Source organism: Aulonocara sp. 'chitande type north' Nkhata Bay, linkage group LG3 (assembly GCF_057382095.1).
Source record: "Aulonocara sp. 'chitande type north' Nkhata Bay isolate Kocher_YH1m ecotype deep benthic linkage group LG3, A_spYH_male_GT1.1, whole genome shotgun sequence".
Lineage (NCBI taxonomy): Eukaryota > Metazoa > Chordata > Actinopteri > Cichliformes > Cichlidae > Aulonocara > Aulonocara sp. 'chitande type north' Nkhata Bay.
The window spans coordinates 59693479-59713639 of record NC_141346.1 but is presented as its reverse complement, the minus strand read 5'-3'; the positions used below and the strand labels follow the sequence as shown (position 1 = coordinate 59713639).

Below are 20161 nucleotides of genomic sequence, written 5' to 3'. Positions count from 1 at the left end.
CATAGAGCCACCATTCAAACTTTAAAACGAAGACAAGACATTCAACTATTCAACTTGTATTTATCTTTTCAATATCTATTATACTTTTTCTTCAGTTCCAGTTTAAGTTTCATGATGTTTTTTCACCCGTTTCAAAATTTATAATGGGTGTGTATGGGACGGAATGTTGGGGCTAGAGTGAGACAGCTCAACTGCTAGAGTGAGAGGAGCAAAAAAATTAATCTTAAAATCTTTTTTAAAACTGCTGCTGTGTCCACAGCGTTTGCTCTACAGGTATGATTTTACCCTCAAAACGTAGCCATGGCTGTCCTCTTTCATCCAATGTGTTTACTATTGTCCTAGGTGTTACGGTTCTTTCATAAATGTCACCAATGCACAGCCTCCTCCTTCCAACTCTTCCATAGACTCTAATGTTAAAATGGCTCAGAAGGTTCGTTTGAAAATCAGAAGAGCATGGTGTCTTTACACTGTCACCACGTCCATATAATAAACTCCACAGGCATGAAAACTGAGAATTTGGTAGACTAGAAGCTGCTGTCGCTCACGGTGAAAGAATTTTGTCAATACGACTTGTACTTTTAATTTGGGAACGATTTGTTTCGGCCTGACTTTTCTGTTCATTTTAAGCAGCAAAAGTGAGGCGCATGTCTGTGTCGTGTGTATGGAGCCATTGTCACTATAGCAACCAGGCTCACACCTGCCTGCTTAACGAGCTCTCTCTCACTCTGCCAAGGTTAAACCTAAAAATGTTAGATTGTAGTAAGATTGACTTTTTCAAAAGTACAATAAGACAGATTTGACAGGGTTTTGCCACAGATTAATAGTTTGTCACTAGTTAGTATATGCCAACTAAGTAGAGCATTGTGATTGGCACAAAGGTTTTTCAGATCTGGGCAGTTGGAGTCAGTTGATGACTTCAAAATCATCCTTTCTGACTGGATAATTAAAGCTCTCAGCATCTATCGGTCTGTAGTTAATTTCCCCACCTTTTAACTAACGTTTCACTAACCTAATCTCATTTAATGTCTCTGTTTATAGTCTGTATAGTTTATCTCCCCACGAATATACTCAAAGTAGTCTTAAAATAAAACCCACAAAACAGTTCAAGATTTAATACTTTTTATTTGCTCATTTAATGCCAGTTGCCCTGTTTTTCTGTATGTCACTCATTCGCTTATACTTGGGCAAAAAGGACCAATTTTTACACTAGTATAGTGTATTTTTTCCCTCTATCTCTCTATGTCTGTCACACACAGAGACCAACACACAGACATGTATATGCTCATTATTGCTGTTCAAACTGATGGTCAAATTTCCAAGCACCACCTGAACGCCTCATCTGTTTTTAACCTATCACTGGACCAACTGTCGTCATTCCGCTTTGCTCTCTGCTGTGGTAAGTACAGTACACTCAGTACTGCAGTGTTTTATTTTTATGATGGAAAAAATACATGTTTGACATTTAAACTCACATATCAAGTCCAACAGAGTTAAAAACAATTCAAAGAAGAAAGAAAGAAAAAAGAATAACCTTCGCTATCATTTATATACGTTTATTACGTTTTGCTGTTAGCAGCAGTGCTAACGCTAGCTTCAATGCTAATGCTAGCAACAATGCTAACGCTAGCTATAGTGCTAACACTAGCCTTAGCAGTTGTTAACTGACAAAAATAATATTCCTGTGATATTTCTTGCCGGTCAGTGAGACAAAAGTAAGAAATTAGCTTTATTATTGCCATTGTGGCTCAGTTTTAACAGTAAGAGTGCTAGCGCTAGCAGCATTGCTAGCGCTAGCAGCATTGCTAACGCTAGCTGCAATGCTAACGCTAGCTGCAATGCTAACGCTAGCTGCAATGCTAACGCTAGCTGCAATGCTAACACTAACTGAAGTGCTAATGCTAGCCGGAATGCTAGCGCTAGCAGCAATGCTAAGGCTAGTAACAGTCTAACAGTAGCCTTACATAAGTGGCAATACTTCAGTTAACTAGTTTGAATTGTAAAATGACTGCTGTATCAGTTGGTGTGCTATATTACTCTATAATTACCCTGCTGACTAGAAGTTCAGTGTATCATGTCGTGTGGGCTTTGTATTTCTGTTAGTCTGATAACACTGTACAGACAACTAACGTATTATTTCTCGTTTCTTTCAGGAACCTGACTGACACTGTGCTTTGCCTGGTAGGTGTGCACATACTGTAAGAGAAGTAGACCAAAATAAAAAAATTATATGACTAATATAAGCTGTAAAGTGATGGGTTCAAACTTTGTGCTAGACCTTTTAAACACAATTTTATAATAAATACACATAAGTGCAGCTTAACAATTGGGCTAAAATATTTTTTTCGTACATTTTTGTAGTCACACTACATGTGATTAATTAATGATTCACTCAATCATATTTGTATTTAAAAATATTATTGCTGAATTTAATTAAATATTTATTCTTTTAAAAAGTGCCCAATTATGCAACTTTTTGCACATGGCAGCCGACAACAGTTTAGCTTGAATATTTGTTTTGTCCTTTTGCAGTAGTCACATTTAGTTCATACAATTACCATGTGATATAATTTTAATAAAATTATTTTTTTTTCTTGTTTTTTGTTCAGAGTGTGTAGAAGAAGAAGAACAAGGACCAGATCTCCAGTCTTCTCTCTCACATCCCAACCCCCCAACCCCTCTATCTTCTGTCCTACTCCACCTGTTGTCTCTGCCTTCTTTCCATCTGTATTTCACTCTGTGGTTTGTGAGAAATTTTGCCAAACCAACAATCCTTTTGCGGTTTGATTTAAAGCCGTGTCTCTCCTGCTCTGTCTGTTCTCTCTGCTAAATTTTCTCTCTACCTGTTTTTCACTCTTGGCTTGCTGCTGAAAAACGCCAAGCCAACAAAGCAATAAAGAGTGCATATTTTGCCTCAACCTATGAACAAACTGAACAAACAAAGAAAAATCTGCGGTTTGATTTAAAGCCGTGTCTCTCCTGCTCTGTCTGTTCTCACTGCTAAATTTTCTCTCTACCTGTTTTTCACTCTTGGCTTGCTGCTGAAAAACGCCAAGCCATTAAAGCAATAAAGAGTGCATATATTGCCTCTACCTGAGAACAAACTGAACAAAGAAAACTAATTCACGGTTTGATTGTGATTTCCCAGCCGTGTCTCTCCTGCTCTGCCTGTTCTCTCTTCTAAATTTTCTCTCTACCTGTTTTTCACTCTTGGCTTGCTGCTGAAAAATGCCAAGCCAATAAAGAGAGTGCATAATATTCTCTCAACTGAAGAACAAACTGTCAAACGAAAGACAACTGTTTAAGACAAATAAAAACTGAAATATAAAAACAAAGACAACATCTCCTGGTGTGTGCCACTCTTATCTTGTGAACATATTTTCTAAAGACTAAGAAACACTTGCAGGTGTGTGAAAATGCCAAGGAAGCAGAAAAAGTCACAAGCTGCAAAACAACGCTGGAAAAAGTTTCATGAGTTTCACAAAGTACCAACATGTGAACAAGCTGAGTTTGATTTTCCTCAGAGCTCTGCAGAAGACAGTGTGTCTACAAAGACCAATTCTGACAGTGTCAAACAGGCAGGTCAACATGTTCCTGCACATGTACAACAGGTATCTTATGCTGATGCTGTAAAGAGTGGACTGCAGCATAAAGTTAATGAACAACATGAGGTGTCAAGTGCCCCACAGGTGGGTTATGCTGACTTTTTGAAAAGAGGCTGTCACAGTGATGTGGCAGGACCATCTCATGCAGAAAGAGTGAACCTTGAAAACCAGCCCTCTGTTATACATGTCTGTGCATCTCGCAGCCAGGCTCATCCTAAATATGGAGACTCCAGAAACAAGCAGTGCACATGTAACTCACTCACATTTCTTGCTTTCCTTCATGAGAATGAAAACATGACTACAGCTGACCTTAATCTGGTCTTGGATAAAGGTGATGTGATGTACAAAGAGGCCAAGAAAAGATTTCCTAAAAATATTCATTTGGCAACCGATGAGCTGCCAGACAAAGTTGATGCTCGCTGGTCTATGTATGATGTCGACATGACACAGCCTTCCCGGTATGGGACATTTGAAGAACCTCCAGAGGAAGCAGTAGATACCTTTCTCAGCTTAGAAGCAGGACTGAGCTGCCTGTTGTCAGATGTGCAGTATGCCTTATTGATTATGAGTGGATTGTGTATCGCAGTGTTCAGATCCACATCAGGCAAATATGGTTTCTTTGATCCACACTCCAGAACACCCAGTGGTCTTCCTCTATTACTACAGTCACGTAATCGTGGTACAGCTGTGATGCTGAAATTCACACTCCTCAGTGACATGATTAAGAGGCTCCAAGATTCTTATGAAATGATGGAGATATCACCCTCTTGTAACTATGAACTGAAGCCTGTGCAGTTCTACAGTATGAGCACAGTCAACCTGAGTGATACTATCACAGACACAGTCTGCAGACCAACAGCTGCCACTGCTGTGGCATCTACTCACTCTGATACAACTGTTGATGAAGCAAACTCCTCTACTCCAAGGAGAAACACAACGACTGATCTGACTGAGAACATCTTTTGTCAAATGTCCATTTGTACGCCACCGGTGAAACAAAAAGAAGTTCACGTGACTCAGTTCACATCATATGAAGATCAGAATGAACCTCCTAATATACCAACTGAAGAACTATGCAGTGAATTAAGTTTCCTTCCATCAAGTGATGCTTTTTCATGTCAATCAAATGCTGCCATAACAAATGTTGCTGCCTGTGACCTTTCTGATATAGTTTTACAAAAACTGAAAAAAGTTAATAAACAACAAAGGCACAAAATGAAAAGAAGATTAATGGCATCAGAGAAACCCAGAAATCAGAGAAAAGAAAACCAAAAAAGGAGAGAACAACAAAAGTATGCTTCAAATAAAGATTACAAAGAAAAGAAAAAATCTTGCGCAAGCGAGACATATAAAAACAATCCTGAAGTTAGACAAAAACAACAACAGTATATGAAAAGACGTTACTGTGAAAATGATGAATTCAGAAAGAAACAAAAACAATATGTTAAAAAACGTTTTTCTGAGAATGCTACAGTTAGAAAGAAACAACAACAATATATTAAAAGACGCTACTGTGAGAACGATGAATTCAGAAAGAAACAACAACAATATATTAAAAGACGCTACTGTGAGAACGATGAATTCAGAAAGAAACAACAACAATATATTAAAAGACGCTACTGTGAGAACGATGAATTCAGAAAGAAACAACAACAATATATTAAAAGACGCTACTGTGAGAACGATGAATTCAGAAAGAAACAACAACAATATATTAAAAGACGCTACTGTGACAATGCTGACTTTAGACAAAAACAAAAAAACTATATAACTAAAAGGTATCAAGAAAACCCTGAATTCAGAGAGAGACAGAGATCTCGAGTGACTCAGCGTTATGCACGTGACAATGCATTCAGAGTAAGACACAGACAACTAATGAAACAACTAATGCGAGACAGGTATCAAAGTAATCTTGCATTCAGGATTATGCACAACATGAGATGTGCAATGAAAATAAAAAGGAAATACAGATGGGTGAACAGACAAACCCAAGAGAGTGACAACAGTGTGATCAACGAGGCCATATCTGTGTTCAAATCACAAATCAAAGCTGGACCATCATACCCATGTACTGTATGCTTCAAGGCTTCATTTCCAAACCAAGTGCGACCCTGCACAAGGTCAAAGTATGTCAAAAACCCACATGTAGTTGCAACATGTTTGACAGGAAAGTTTGTTCATGTTTGTGATGAAAACTGCAGAAATGAGCAGTGCAAAGTGCCTGATGAGAGAAAGAGAGAGTGGATATGTCACACCTGCCACGATCATCTTAAAAATGGATCCATGCCAGCACTTGCTGTTGCCAATAAGTTGGATCTTGCTGATATTCCAGCTGAACTTTCTGATCTCAACATACTGGAGAGACATCTCATAGCCAAGTGCATACCATTTGCCAAGATCATTCCTCTTCCCAAAGGCAGACAAAGAGCAATTAGAGGAAATGTGGTCTGTGTCCCATCAGAGGTACAGGAAACTGTTGAAACACTACCTCGACTGAGAATTAATTCTCAGGTGATCAGAGTAAAATTGAAGAGACGCTTGTCTTACAAAGGTCATCAGCTGTTTCAGACTGTAAGCTGGTCTAAACTTGTGCAAGCACTGCATAAACTCAAGCAGATTCATCCACAGTATAAGGATGTGAGCATCAGAGATGATGCTGAGCTGTGTGATCCAACTCTTCCTGATGAAGATGATGAGGATGATGATGATGAAAACATGAATGAGGACGATTATGATGAGGCTGATTTAATGGAAATTGACAGCTGTGAGAAAAATGCACTGAGTGAAGCACAAAATATAAATGAACAGGACATTGACATGTTACCCTGTGATGGTGAACAATCGCATGAACAGATGAGAGATGATTCAGAGCAAGCAGATGGACTGACTAATGGTGGTTTTGCACTCGAGTCCTGTTTGCAGCCCCCTGATGTGGCTGAGGAGATATTATGTTTCAGTGAAGGAATCTACTCTGTTGCTCCTGCAGAGAGAAACAATCCAATAAGTTTTTTCAAAACACCTAAACTGGAGGCCATGGCCTTCCCTGTGCAGTTTCCTACAGGCCAAAACACACTTGATGAAAGAAGGCTGATCAAAGTATCCCCCAGTGGGTATTTCAAATCAAGACTTTTCTGCATTGATGATCGTTTTGCCAAAGACACAAACTATTTATTCTTTGCACAGTTTGTGACTGAAATACACTTGGCTACATCCAGCATGACAGTACAGTTAAGGAAGGCAAAGCCTCTGACCAGAGATGGTAGAAAAATAACCTCAGGCATGTTACAAGATAAACATGAGGTGGAGAAACTGGTGCGAAATAAAGATGCAGTGAGATTCATGCAGCCTCTGAGAGGAACCCCAGCCTATTGGGAGAAAACAACAAGAGATCTTTTTGCCATGATCAGACAGTTGGGAACTCCCACGTTCTTTTGCACATTTTCAGCTGCTGAAATGCGCTGGCCTGAAGTGATCGAGGCAATAACAAGGCAGCAAGGTGAACAAGTGAATTTTGAAGGACTCGACTGGTCAGCAAAGTGTGACATCCTGAGAAGCAATCCTGTCACAACAATGCGCATGTTTGACAAGAGAGTTGAAGCATTATTCAGAGATTTACTCTTATCTCCCGCAGAGCCACTTGGCAAAGTCATTGACTACTTTTACAGAGTTGAGTTTCAGCACAGAGGAAGCCCACACATACACTGCCTCCTGTGGGTAGAAGGTGCTCCTGTGTTTGAGGAGGATGATGAGCAAACTGTTCTTGATTTTATAAACAAATACATCACAGCTCAGCTGCCTGATCCACATAAACAACCTGAACTGTACAAAAAAGTAACAGAAGTGCAAAAACACAGTAAGAACCACACAAAGACGTGCTTTAGGAGTTTAAGCTCCGGGTGCCGTTTTGGTTTTCCCAAACCACCCTGCAATGAGACAATGATCACAAGACCCAGTGAGGATGATGCACTGGAAGTAGAAACGGCAAAGAACAAGCTCAGACCACTGAACCAGCTGCTGAATGAACCTGAAACTGCTTCCATGAGTTTAGAGCAGCTCTTGGAAAGATGCAAGTTGACACATGCAGAATATGAGAGATACCTGAATAAAATGAACATGAGGAGTACGATCATACTAAAGCGTGATCCAAAAGACTCTTGGATAAACGGCTATAATCCACATCTGCTTGAAGCCTGGAACAGTAATATCGACATAAGCTTTGTTTTAGATGCTTTTGGTGCTGCAAATTATTTAATGAAATATATATCAAAAAAAGAGGGCGGGCTATCTGAGTACCTGAAAACTGTCATTGAGAACTCCCATAAGGACAGTGTAAATGAGTGCGATGAAATGAGAGCCGTCATGCAGGCATATTCAAAGAAGCGAGAGATCAGTGCACAGGAGTGTGTTGCTCGTGCATGTGGTCTTCACATGAAGCAATGCTCACGTGCTGTAATATTCATTCCAACTGATGATAATCCTGTGAAAATGAGTCGTCCCCTGTCAGTTCTGGACAACACAACACCTGAGTCTTCCAATGTTTGGATGACATCTTTGAATGACAAATACAAAGCCAGACCTGAAACACCAGAGTATGAGGAGATGTGCATGGCAGACTTTGCTGCTACTTGCAGGATTGTCTATGGCCAACAGAAAAAAGGTAAAGATGTTTTGCCCCTTCTCAATGAGATGGGGTTTGTGCAAAGGCGCAAAAACAATAAGCCTGCTATCATCAGATTTCACCGCTGCTCACAAGAAAAACATCCAGAGCAATATTACGGAAGACTGCTTAAACTGTACCTTCCTCATCGTTCAGACCACGAACTGAAAACACCATCGTTGCCAACCTATCAGGCTTTCTATGGTGCTGGCTGTGTACAGCTGCCAGGTACTGACCGTCTTGAGTACGTGCAACACATTGTCAAAAGAAACAGAGAAAAATATGAGAAAAACAGTGAGGAGATCGAGAGCGCTGTTGAGGAATATGAGCAGAACAGAGGTGTGACTGACGAATGGTGTAATCTGGCACCTGAATCAGATCTCGTAAGGTTGCCACTTGTTGAACAAGAAAGAGAGCGAGACAATGAAAATGAACAGGAAGATGTGCCCGACTACAGCCGTCAGGCTGATGCTTCAACAGAAGTCAGAGCCATCAGGGAACCCCCTGCTATTGATCCCACATTGTTACGTCAGATGTTTCAGAATCTGAACAAGAAGCAAGCCTGCATATTTTATGCAGTTAGAGACTGGTGCATTAAAAGAGTCTGTGCTCTAAATCCAGAGCAGTTTTTCTTTTATATTAATGGTGGTGCTGGAACAGGAAAATCACATCTTATCAAATGCATCTACTCAGAAGCATCTAAGATACTGAGCAAAGTGCCCAGATATGCAGACGACGTTGACATATCAAAACCCACTGTCCTGTTAACTGCTTTCACTGGGACTGCAGCTTTTAACATTTCTGGAACAACACTGCATTCTCTTCTCAAGCTGCCTAGAAGCTTAAAACCTCCCATTCAGGGACTTGGCAATCAGCTGGATGAAGTCAGATCAGAACTTTTGAATGCTGAAATAATCGTCATTGACGAAGTGTCTATGGTGTCAAGACATCTGTTTGCATATGTAGATGCAAGACTCAAACAGATCAAAGGGACTCGGAGACCCTTTGGAGGCATGTCAGTCATTGCTGTCGGAGACTTCTATCAGCTACCCCCAGTGCGACAGTCTAAACCTCTCTGTGTGCACGACCCGTCCGAGATCGACCTGTGGCGGGAGCATTTTCAGATGATCACTCTGACTGAGATTATGCGTCAGAAAGATGATGTTGTCTTTGCAGAGATGCTGAACAGAATTCGTGTGAAAGGAAAGTTGGATGAGCTTTGCGAAGCAGATAGAAATTTGTTGTCACAGGCCATAACTGAACCAGCCCTTTGTCCAACTGATGCGTTGCACATTTTTGCAACTAATAAAGAAGTGGATGCACACAACTCTGCAACACTGGCTCTGCTCCACACTCATATCATTGACATCCATGCAGATGATTATAGAAAAGATCCTAGAACTGGCAGAATGGCACTTCAAGACAGACCATTGAAAGGAGGTAAAAACGAGTTACCAGACACACTGAAAGTTGCAGAAGGAGCTCGTGTCATGCTCACCAGAAACATTGACATACAAAATGGTTTGGTTAATGGAGCTTTTGGAATACTACTTAGAGTAGTTCACTCTGAAAATGACCAACACATAATCAAGCTTGGACTTAAAATGGATAATGAGACATCTGGAAAGAATAACCGCACACCAGCAGACGACATGGTGTACATTGAGAGAGCAGAGGAGAATCTGAAGCAGAAAGGAGTGGTACGAAGACAGTTCCCAGTGAAGCTGGCCTTTGCATGTACAATACATAAGGTACAGGGTATGACAACTACATCAGCTGTTGTCTCTCTTAAGAGCATTTTTGAGCCCGGCATGGCCTACGTAGCTGTCAGTAGAGTGACGTCTCTCAGTGGACTGTATCTTCTTGATATGGAGGAGAAAAAAATATTCACCAACCCAGAAATCACTGCAGCGCTTGAGAACATGAGACAAGCCAACCTTGATGACATGATGCCTCTTCTACACGTGAGGCAAACACTGAGCAGGTCAGAGGTTTTCACCATTGTTCATCATAATACAGAGGGACTGCCAGCACACATTAATGACATCAAAAGTCACCATGAATTGTGTCTAGCAGATGTTTTGTGCCTAACAGAAACACACCTGCGGGGCTCTTTTGTCGCAGAGAGTCTCCACTTGGAAAATTACAATTTGTTCAAACGCAACAGACACCTGTCCTACACAAACTTTCCCCAGATGGCAAACAGAAGTGGTGGTGGAGTTGCTGTTTATGTGAAAAGTGACATTCAAGTGCATGAAAAACAGTACATTCACAATGTAACTGACCTTGAATTTCTGGCTTTAAAGGTTGAAGCACCAGTCAGTGCTCTGATTGCAGTTGTATACAGACCTCCAGACTACACTCTGAGGCCATTCCTGAAAAACCTGGTAAGCCTATTAGACTCATTGGAGATCATGGACTGTCATCCCATCATAGTTTGTGGTGATTTTAATGAGAATGTTTTATCCAGTGCAAACAAACCAATCCTGGAGCTGTTTGAGTCTAGGGGATACGCACAGGTCATCACTGCCCCTACCACAGAGAAGAACACACTGCTTGACCTAATTTTCATTTCTCAGTCAGATCGATGTCTCCATTCTGGAGTCATGAAGACCTACCATAGTTACCATGACCCAGTATACTGTGTATTGTCCTGTGATGATTCATGATCTAGATCTTTGAATACAGTAAGTAATATCTATATTTTTGAATGACTTAAGAAAGTAGAGCGATATTTAAAAGTTGACGCTCTGCATTGCAGTATAATGGTTGAATTGTTTACATAAAATACAATTACATGAATTAAGTAATGATATCAGTAAAAGATGACAATTTTATTTATCACAGAAAATCTAAAGTTCACTAACAGTAACCTATAAATGTCAGAAAAATCAAATATAGCAGTTTAAAATGAATAGTGTAGGCATATCCTCTCTGCAGCCAGGCTTCAACATCCTGCCAGGCTGCCCCAGTCTCACTGTGGCTGGGAGGGAGGGAGGGTGGACCAGAGGATTGCCTACACAACACATAAATGTTCAACAGCTTCTTCATTGTTTCTGAGAGAACAATAATGACTAAAGGTTGCTTTTTAAACAAACAAACAAACAAACAAACAAACAAACAAACAAACAAACAAACCTAATTACAGCAACAATGACAGTTAAGCCACTTTATGTTTGCCTCTATTTTGAAATACTATTTACAAAAATGTTGTTATTTTGGTTTGTTATAAACTTTAAACTTTTTCAAAAGTATACGATTATATTTTTGGACAAATCTTTCGATGAAACATACATTTTTATGAGCTTTTATCATGTTTCGGCCAGTGCAATCATCAGGGTGGGTCTGGGTTGATAACTGCACATTTCTGGCCAGAAATGTTTCAGCAGTGTTACATAAGTAGTACATATGTAACACTTGCTTTCTGTTACCAGCTGATACCCTACATTTGTATAGACATTGGATGGTGTGAGGTTGGGGAGTTGAGTGGGGGGGGGGGGGGGGGGGGGTTTACGGTGGGAGCTGAGGGGGGGGGGTGTTAGGTTTCCTTTTTTCTTTTTCTTTTTTAAGAGAGACACAGTCCTCCTGTGTCTTCTCCAAGCTTCACATGTAAGATCCAACAGTGTGAAGCACATAGCAGCTAGAAACTGTAATGCCACAGATCAGAGAGGCTTCATCATCACCATCTTCATCGCCGTACGATCAGAGCGTGAGACTTCACATCTGGAGCACAGGAGACATTCTGTGATAAGTCCTCCTTCTAGCTTGTCCCACAAGCAGTCGGTGAGATTTACTCACAACAAAAAGGGTTAATGACATAATTTCCATGAAAACATGTATTCATTCTTTGTAAAGTGTTTAAATTGTGTTTTCACTTGACCTTAGGAGTGTTAGAGTGTATTGTAATGTCTGTACTCAGGTGTTTCCCTCTGTGATCCATCCCCATCAGAGCTGAGACACTCAGGACTGAACAGACTGCACAGTTTCTGTGACCGAGCCTCCAAAACACCTTCTTTGAAACCACTCATGATAGAAGGGCTTCATATTTGCAGCAGCACTACTACAGGTATTCAGTTTATTACAGGATGTGTTTGTTTCTTAGGACCAGCTCTGAGTGCACACTACCTAACATATACACCTTTCTGTTCATTACAAACCAACTACTCTGGATCATATGGCCAGTTGGCAGGAATGTTGCTGCAGGAAAACATCCCTGGAGATCACCATCATTGTCAGACTGACTGTGCCTCCTCTGTGCAGTGTCAAGATCCTCTCTAAATGAGTGTGTAAGTTAACATTTTCATTATTTTATTCCCTTTGACAAGACAAGTATCACTGATATTTACATTTACAACTACATATGTTCCCGTTTTCTGCTCTTCTTTTAAAGTCCTCAGCTATCCTGCTTCTGTGCTGCTTGCCACACATCAAACACTGGCCGGATGACAGGGAGGATCCACTCTGAAGTCACTGGACGTGATGAGGATCATATGGGACTTCATAGTTTCACAGAAACATTGTGCTCTGTGATTACAGGTTTTAAATGGACATAATGACTGCCTCTCTCTGATCAACAGGCTAAAGGATTGTTTTCATTGTTAGTGCTCTGTACAATGTATGCTTATTTAATATTTCATCACAGAGCAAACCTTTATTTATTTAACATTTTTTTTATTTTGTTTTAATGTTGAATTAACTGTGGGGATTTTTTTAAGTGGGCACTTGGGATGTCATATGACCAGAAATGTGGTAACTGGAATTCAACAGTATGGAAGAAAAAATCTGCTGAGAACGAAACACATACAAAAACCCCCAAGAAAATTCAAATTCATTCCATGTAATCCAATCTAAAACATTTTAAACTGCTGAACAGCAACACAAACAGTGTTAAAAAACAGTGTTAACAGAATGATTATGATGATTTTGTACCAAAGTTTCAGGTCACATGGCACACCTAGTGTGTAGTGTGGGGTATCAGCTGGTAAGTATAGGTTTTTTCATATTTGTGTCCTTAGAGTTTAGATAGATAAAGCCTTGTGTATAATAATTAGTCATAACCACAACTCAAAGTCAGGGACTAACTAAATTTGGGACTTTGTGTCTGAGCCCAGGTTAAAACAATGTGTAAAAAAGCATTTAGTGGCATGGCTGAACAATGCTGTATTGATACTTATTTATCCATGTTCACAAAAAGGACTAATGTGTTTATTTGATTATTTGCATGTGTTAAACTGTGTCACCACCTTAGGCTTTCATTTGAGTTTACTCAAAAATCTCTATACAGTTCTCTTTTACCACTGTGTGGACTCTGTTTACATTAAAACATAAAAAAGAATGAGTAATAAAAAGATGTGTAGACAGATCAGAAGATTAAGTAGACCGATAGAAACAGCTGTTCAGCCATGTTCTAAGAAACCAACACAATTTAAAGGTTCAGGATTGTGGTTTTAAAAGTTGAATTTTCATGTATTTCATATGTTGCTCATTATTTTTTATTTAGTTATTTAATTTAGTTATTTTTCTTTATTCTACCAGTCCTTTTCAGAAAGAAGCTGTATATGACTTAAGATTTTTATGTTATTTTCTATGACATACAAAACAAATTGATGTATGTAATACTATTAAACATGATATACACATGTATATATGTCTGAAAAACATCATGCTGTATATTAAAGTTTGTATTTTCTGCAGAATGTTTGTTCATCTTTTAAGTTCATTTCAATTAGAAGAATATGAACTTTTAATATTCATTCAGAGGTTTTCTGACTCTAAATTTTCTTTTGTCATTACTCATCTTTTTATTATTTACATTTTAAACATGCTTAGCTTTTTCCAACTTCTTCTGTGTGAACATCAGCTTTCAAAAGTTCTGCACTTTTATTTTCAGGTTAAAAATTCTGTATTTTCCAGCTCATTCAGATTTTTAACTTAACATTCAGCAATTAATTCATTTCAGTGCATACATTCAGATTCAAGCATTCACACTGCAGTTTCTTCAGAAAATGCACTTTCTAGTTAGTGTGAATGCTTGAAAAGCATTCACAGTATTGTTATTCTAATCTTTATTATTAGTGTGAATGCTTGAAAAGCATTCACAGTATTGTTCTTCTAATCTTTATTATTATTAGTGTGAATGCTTGAAAAGCATTCACAGTATTGTTCTTCTAATCTTTATTCTATTTTATTTATTATTCTGTATTCCGTACGTTTTTTGTAATCTATCTCCTTCAAAACCGTTCAACTTAGAAAAACCATTCAAACACCGTTAGATTCCTATTCTTTTGGACATGACTGCTTCTACTTTTCTCATTTCTAACATTTATATTTTTAATTTTATTCAACTTTATTCAACAAAAATTTCCCATGTATTTCAATGGGGAGACCCTTCAAATTCTCATTCAACTTACTCATTTTTAAACTCCTACTACTTCCACATACGTTGACATAGAGCCACCATTCAAACTTTAAAACGAAGACAAGACATTCAACTATTCAACTTGTATTTATCTTTTCAATATCTATTATACTTTTTCTTCAGTTCCAGTTTAAGTTTCATGATGTTTTTTCACCCGTTTCAGAGTTTATAATGGGTGTGTATGGGACGGAATGTTGGGGCTAGAGTGAGGCAGCTCAACTGCTAGAGTGAGAGGAGCAAAAAAATTAATCTTAAAATCTTTTTTAAAACTGCTGCTGTGTCCGCAGCGTTTGCTCTACAGGTATGATTTTACCCTCAAAACGTAGCCATGGCTGTCCTCTTTCATCCAATGTGTTTACTATTGTACTAGGTGTTATGGTTCTTTCATAAATGTCACCAATGCACAGCCTCCTCCCTCCAACTCTTCCATAGACTCTAATGTTAAAATGGCTCAGAAGGTTCGTTTGAAAATCAGAAGAGCATGGTGTCTTTCTACTGTCACCACGTCCATATAATAAGCTCCACAGGCATGAAAACTGAGAATTAGGTAGACTAGACATTGCTGTCGCTCACGGTGAAAGAATTTTGTCAATACGACTTTTACTTTTCATTTGGGAGCGATTTGTTTCGGCCTGACTTTTCTGTTCATTTTAAGCAGCAAAAGTGAGGTGCATGTCTGTGTCCGTGTGTATGGAGCCATTGGGTGCGGTCACTATAGCAACCAGGCTCACACCTGCCTGCTTAACGAGCTCTGCCTGCCACTGTACCAAGATTCATCTTAAGCACTTCTCTTTCAACTGCTGCTGTGTCCACAGTGTTACAGCCATCATTTTACCCTCAAATTGTCGCCATTATAGCTCTATTTCCAACACGGTATCTTTCAAAGCTCAGGCATTTAAACTTTTTAAACTGTGTGGATCAAAGTGGAGGGATCACATTTGAGTCATTCAGTGATTCAAAGAATATGACCTTTTAATATTCATTCAGATGTTTTCTGACTCTAAATGTTCTTTTCTCATTTCTTAGGGTTTTCTAATTTACATTTAAAACATTTTCAGTTTTTTTCCAACTTCTTCTTCTGTGTAACGTTCAGCTTTTAGCAGTTCAGCACCTTTGTTTTCAGGTTAAATTCGTTTTTTTTTTTAGTTTTTTTTTTTTATCTCATTCAATATTTTTAACTCAAAATTCAGCAATTAATTCATTTCAGTGCATACATTCAGATTCAAGCATTCACACTGCAGTTTCTTCAGAAAATGCACTTTCTAGTTATTATATTTTATTCTGTATTCCGTACGTTTTTTGTAATCCTACTCCTTCAAAACCGTTCAACTTAGAAAAACCATTCAAACACCGTTAGATTCCTATTCTTTTGGACAACACTGCTTCTATTTTTCATATTTTTAACATTTATATTTTTAATTTTATTCAACTTTATTCAACAAAAATTTATAATGTATTTCAATGGGGAGACCCTTCAAATCCTCATTCAACTTACTCATTTTTAAACTCTTACTACTTCCACATACATTGACATAGAGCCACCATTCAAACTTTAAAACGAAGACAAGACATTCAACTATTCAACTTGTATTTATCTTTTCAATATCTATTATACTTTTTCTTCAGTTCCAGTTTAAGTTTCATGATGTTTTTTCACCCGTTTCAGAGTTTATAATGGGTGTGTATGGGACGGAATGTTGGGGCTAGAGTGAGGCAGCTCAACTGCTAGAGTGAGAGGAGCAAAAAAATTAATCTTAAAATCTTTTTTAAAACTGCTGCTGTGTCCGCAGCGTTTGCTCTACAGGTATGATTTTACCCTCAAAACGTAGCCATGGCTGTCCTCTTTCATCCAATGTGTTTACTATTGTCCTAGGTGTTATGGTTCTTTCATAAATGTCACCAATGCACAGCCTCCTCCCTCCAACTCTTCCATAGACTCTAATGTTAAAATGGCTCAGAAGGTTCGTTTGAAAATCAGAAGAGCATGGTGTCTTTCCACTGTCACCACGTCCATATAATAAACTCCACACGCATGAAAACTGAGAATTAGGTAGACTAGACATTGCTGTCACTCACGGTGAAAGAATTTTGTCAATACGACTTTTACTTTTCATTTGGGAACGATTTGTTTCGGCCTGACTTTTCTGTTCATTTTAAGCAGCAAAAGTGAGGCGCATGTCTGTGTACGTGTGTATGGAGCCATTGGGTGCGGTCACTATAGCAACCAGGCTCACACCTGCCTGCTTAACGAGCTCTGCCTGCCACTGTACCAAGATTCATCTTAAGCACTTCTCTTTCAACTGCTGCTGTGTCCACAGTGTCACAGCCATCATTTTACCCTCAAATTGTCGCCATTATTGTTCTCTTTCCAACACCGTATCTTTCAAAGCTCAGGCATTTAAACTTTTTAAACTGTGTGGATCAAAGTGGAGGGATCACATTTGAGTCATTCAGTGATTCAAAGAATATGACCTTTTAATATTCATTCAGATGTTTTCTGACTCTAAATGTTCTTTTCTCATTTCTTAGGGTTTTCTAATTTACATTTAAAACATTTTCAGTTTTTTTCCAACTCCTTCTTCTGTGTAACTTTCAGCTTTTAGCAGTTCAGCACCTTTGTTTTCAGGTTAAATTCGTTTTTTTTTTGTTTTTTTTTAATCTCATTCAATATTTTTAACTCAAAATTCAGCAATTAATTCATTTCAGTGCATACATTCAGATTCAAGCATTCACACTGCAGTTTCTTCAGAAAATGCACTTTCTAGTTATTATTATTATTATATTTTATCTATTCCGTACGTTTTTTGTAATCCTATAACTTCAAAACCGTTCAACTTAGAAAAACCATTCAAACACCGTTAGATTCCTATTCTTTTGGACAACACTGCTTCTATTTTTCATATTTTTAACATTTATATTTTTAATTTTATTCAACTTTATTCAACAAAAATTTATAATGTATTTCAATGGGGAGACCCTTCAAATCCTCATTCAACTTACTCATTTTTAAACTCTTACTACTTCCACATACATTGACATAGAGCCACCATTCAAACTTTAAAACGAAGACAAGACATTCAACTATTCAACTTGTATTTATCTTTTCAATATCTATTATACTTTTTCTTCAGTTCCAGTTTAAGTTTCATGATGTTTTTTCACCCGTTTCAGAGTTTATAATGGGTGTGTATGGGACGGAATGTTGGGGCTAGAGTGAGGCAGCTCAACTGCTAGAGTGAGAGGAGCAAAAAAATTAATCTTAAAATCTTTTTTAAAACTGCTGCTGTGTCCGCAGCGTTTGCTCTACAGGTATGATTTTACCCTCAAAACGTAGCCATGGCTGTCCTCTTTCATCCAATGTGTTTACTATTGTACTAGGTGTTGTGGTTCTTTCATAAATGTCACCAATGCACAGCCTCCTCCCTCCAACTCTTCCATAGACTCTAATGTTAAAATGGCTCAGAAGGTTCGTTTGAAAATCAGAAGAGCATGGTGTCTTTCCACTGTCACCACGTCCATATAATAAGCTCCACAGGCATGAAAACTGAGAATTAGGTAGACTAGACATTGCTGTCGCTCACGGTGAAAGAATTTTGTCAATACGACTTTTACTTTTCATTTGGGAGCGATTTGTTTGGGCCTGACTTTTCTGTTCATTTTAAGCAGCAAAAGTGAGGCGCATGTCTGTGTACGTGTGTATGGAGCCATTGGGTGCGGTCACTATAGCAACCAGGCTCACACCTGCCTGCTTAACGAGCTCTCTCTCTCACTCTGCCAAGATTCATCTTAAACACTTCTCTTTCAACTGCTGCTGTGTCCACAGTGTTAAAGCCATCATTTTACGCTCAAAACGTCGCCATCGTTGTTCTTTTTCCAACATCTTGTCTTTCAAAGCTCAGAGATGTAAACTTTTTAAACTGTGTGGGTCCAAGTGGAGGGATCACATTTTAGTCATTCAGTGATTCAAAGAATATGACCTTTTAATATTTTTTCAGATGTTTTCTGACTCTAAATGTTCTTTTCTCATTTCTTAGGTTTTTCTAATTTACAATTAAAACATTTTCAGCTTTTTTCCAACTTCTTCTTCTGTGTAACCTTCAGCTTTTAGCAGTTCAGCACTGTTGTTTTCAGGTTAAATTCAGGTTGTTTCTTTTTTTTTTTTTTTTATCTCATTCAAAATTTTTAACTCAAAATTCAGCAATTAATTCATTTCAGTCCATACATTCAGATTCAAGCATTCACACTGCAGTTTCTTCAGAAAATGCATTTTCTAGTTAGTGTGAATGCTTGAAAAGCATTCACAGTATTGTTCTTCTAATCTTTATTATTATATCATCTTCCGTACGTTTTTTGGCATCTAACTCCTTCAAAACCGTTCAACTTAGAAAAACCATTCAAACACCGTTAGATTCCTATTCTTTTGGACATGACTGCTTCTATTTTTCTCATTTTTAACATTCATATTTTTAATTTTATTCAACTTTATTCAACAAAAATTTATAATGTATTTCAATGGGGAGACCCTTCAAATTCTCATTCAACTTACTCATTTTTAAACTCTTACTACTTCAACATACATTGACATAGAGCCACCATTCAAACTTTAAAACGAAGACAAGACATTCAACTATTCAACTTGTATTTATCTTTTCAATATCTATTATACTTTTTCTTCAGTTCCAGTTTAAGTTTCATGATGTTTTTTCACCCGTTTCAGAGTTTATAATGGGTGTGTATGGGACGGAATGTTGGGGCTAGAGTGAGGCAGCTCAACTGCTAGAGTGAGAGGAGCAAAAAAATTAATCTTAAAATCTTTTTTAAAACTGCTGCTGTGTCCACAGCGTTTGCTCTACAGGTATGATTTTACCCTCAAAACGTAGCCATCGCTGTCCTCTTTCATCCAATGTGTTTACTGTTGTACTAGGTGTTATGGTTCTTTCATAAATGTCACCAATGCACAGCCTCCTCCCTCCAACTCTTCCATAGACTCTAATGTTAAAATGGCTCAGAAGGTTCGTTTGAAAATCAGAAGAGCATGGTGTCTTTACACTGTCACCACGTCCATATAATAAACTCCACAGGCATGAAAACTGAGAATTTGGTAGACTAGACATGGCTGTCGCTCACGGTGAAAGAATTTTGTCAATACGACTTTTACTTTTCATTTGGGAGCGATTTGTTTGGGCCTGACTTTTCTGTTCATTTTAAGCAGCAAAAGTGAGGTGCATGTCTGTGTCGTGTGTATGGAGCCATTGGGTGCAGTCACTATAGCAACCAGGCTCACACCTGCCTGCTTAACGAGCTCTCTCTCACTCTGCCAAGATTAAACCTAAAAATGTCTGCCACATCTAAGCAGTTATAGTAAGATTAACTTTTTCAATAGGTACAATTAGACCGATTTGACAGGGTTTTGCCACAGATTAATAGTTAGTATATGCCAACTAAGTAGAGCATTGTGATTGGCCTGTTAAATTCAAGCTTATT

The 20161-nt window shown here is 38.4% G+C and overlaps 1 protein-coding gene and 2 long non-coding RNA genes across 3 annotated transcripts in view; 2 read left to right on the top strand and 1 right to left on the bottom strand.

Moving 5' to 3' along the window:
• Positions 1-20161, bottom strand: part of LOC147336347 (uncharacterized) — a 397968-nt gene that overhangs the window by 118804 nt on the left and 259003 nt on the right. The window lies entirely within an intron of this gene.
• LOC147336369 (uncharacterized) lies at positions 792-10928 on the top strand. Its single transcript, XM_086287787.1, has 3 exons — positions 792-1396; positions 2151-2178; positions 2607-10928. The coding sequence occupies exon 3, from the start codon at positions 3414-3416 to the stop codon at positions 10926-10928; it is 7515 nt and encodes a 2504-aa protein (XP_086143913.1). The 5' UTR covers positions 792-1396; positions 2151-2178; positions 2607-3413.
• LOC147336368 (uncharacterized) lies at positions 11794-13864 on the top strand. Its single transcript, XR_015128532.1, has 3 exons — positions 11794-12325; positions 12442-12545; positions 12650-13864. It is a non-coding gene; the product is annotated as an uncharacterized LOC147336368 (long non-coding RNA).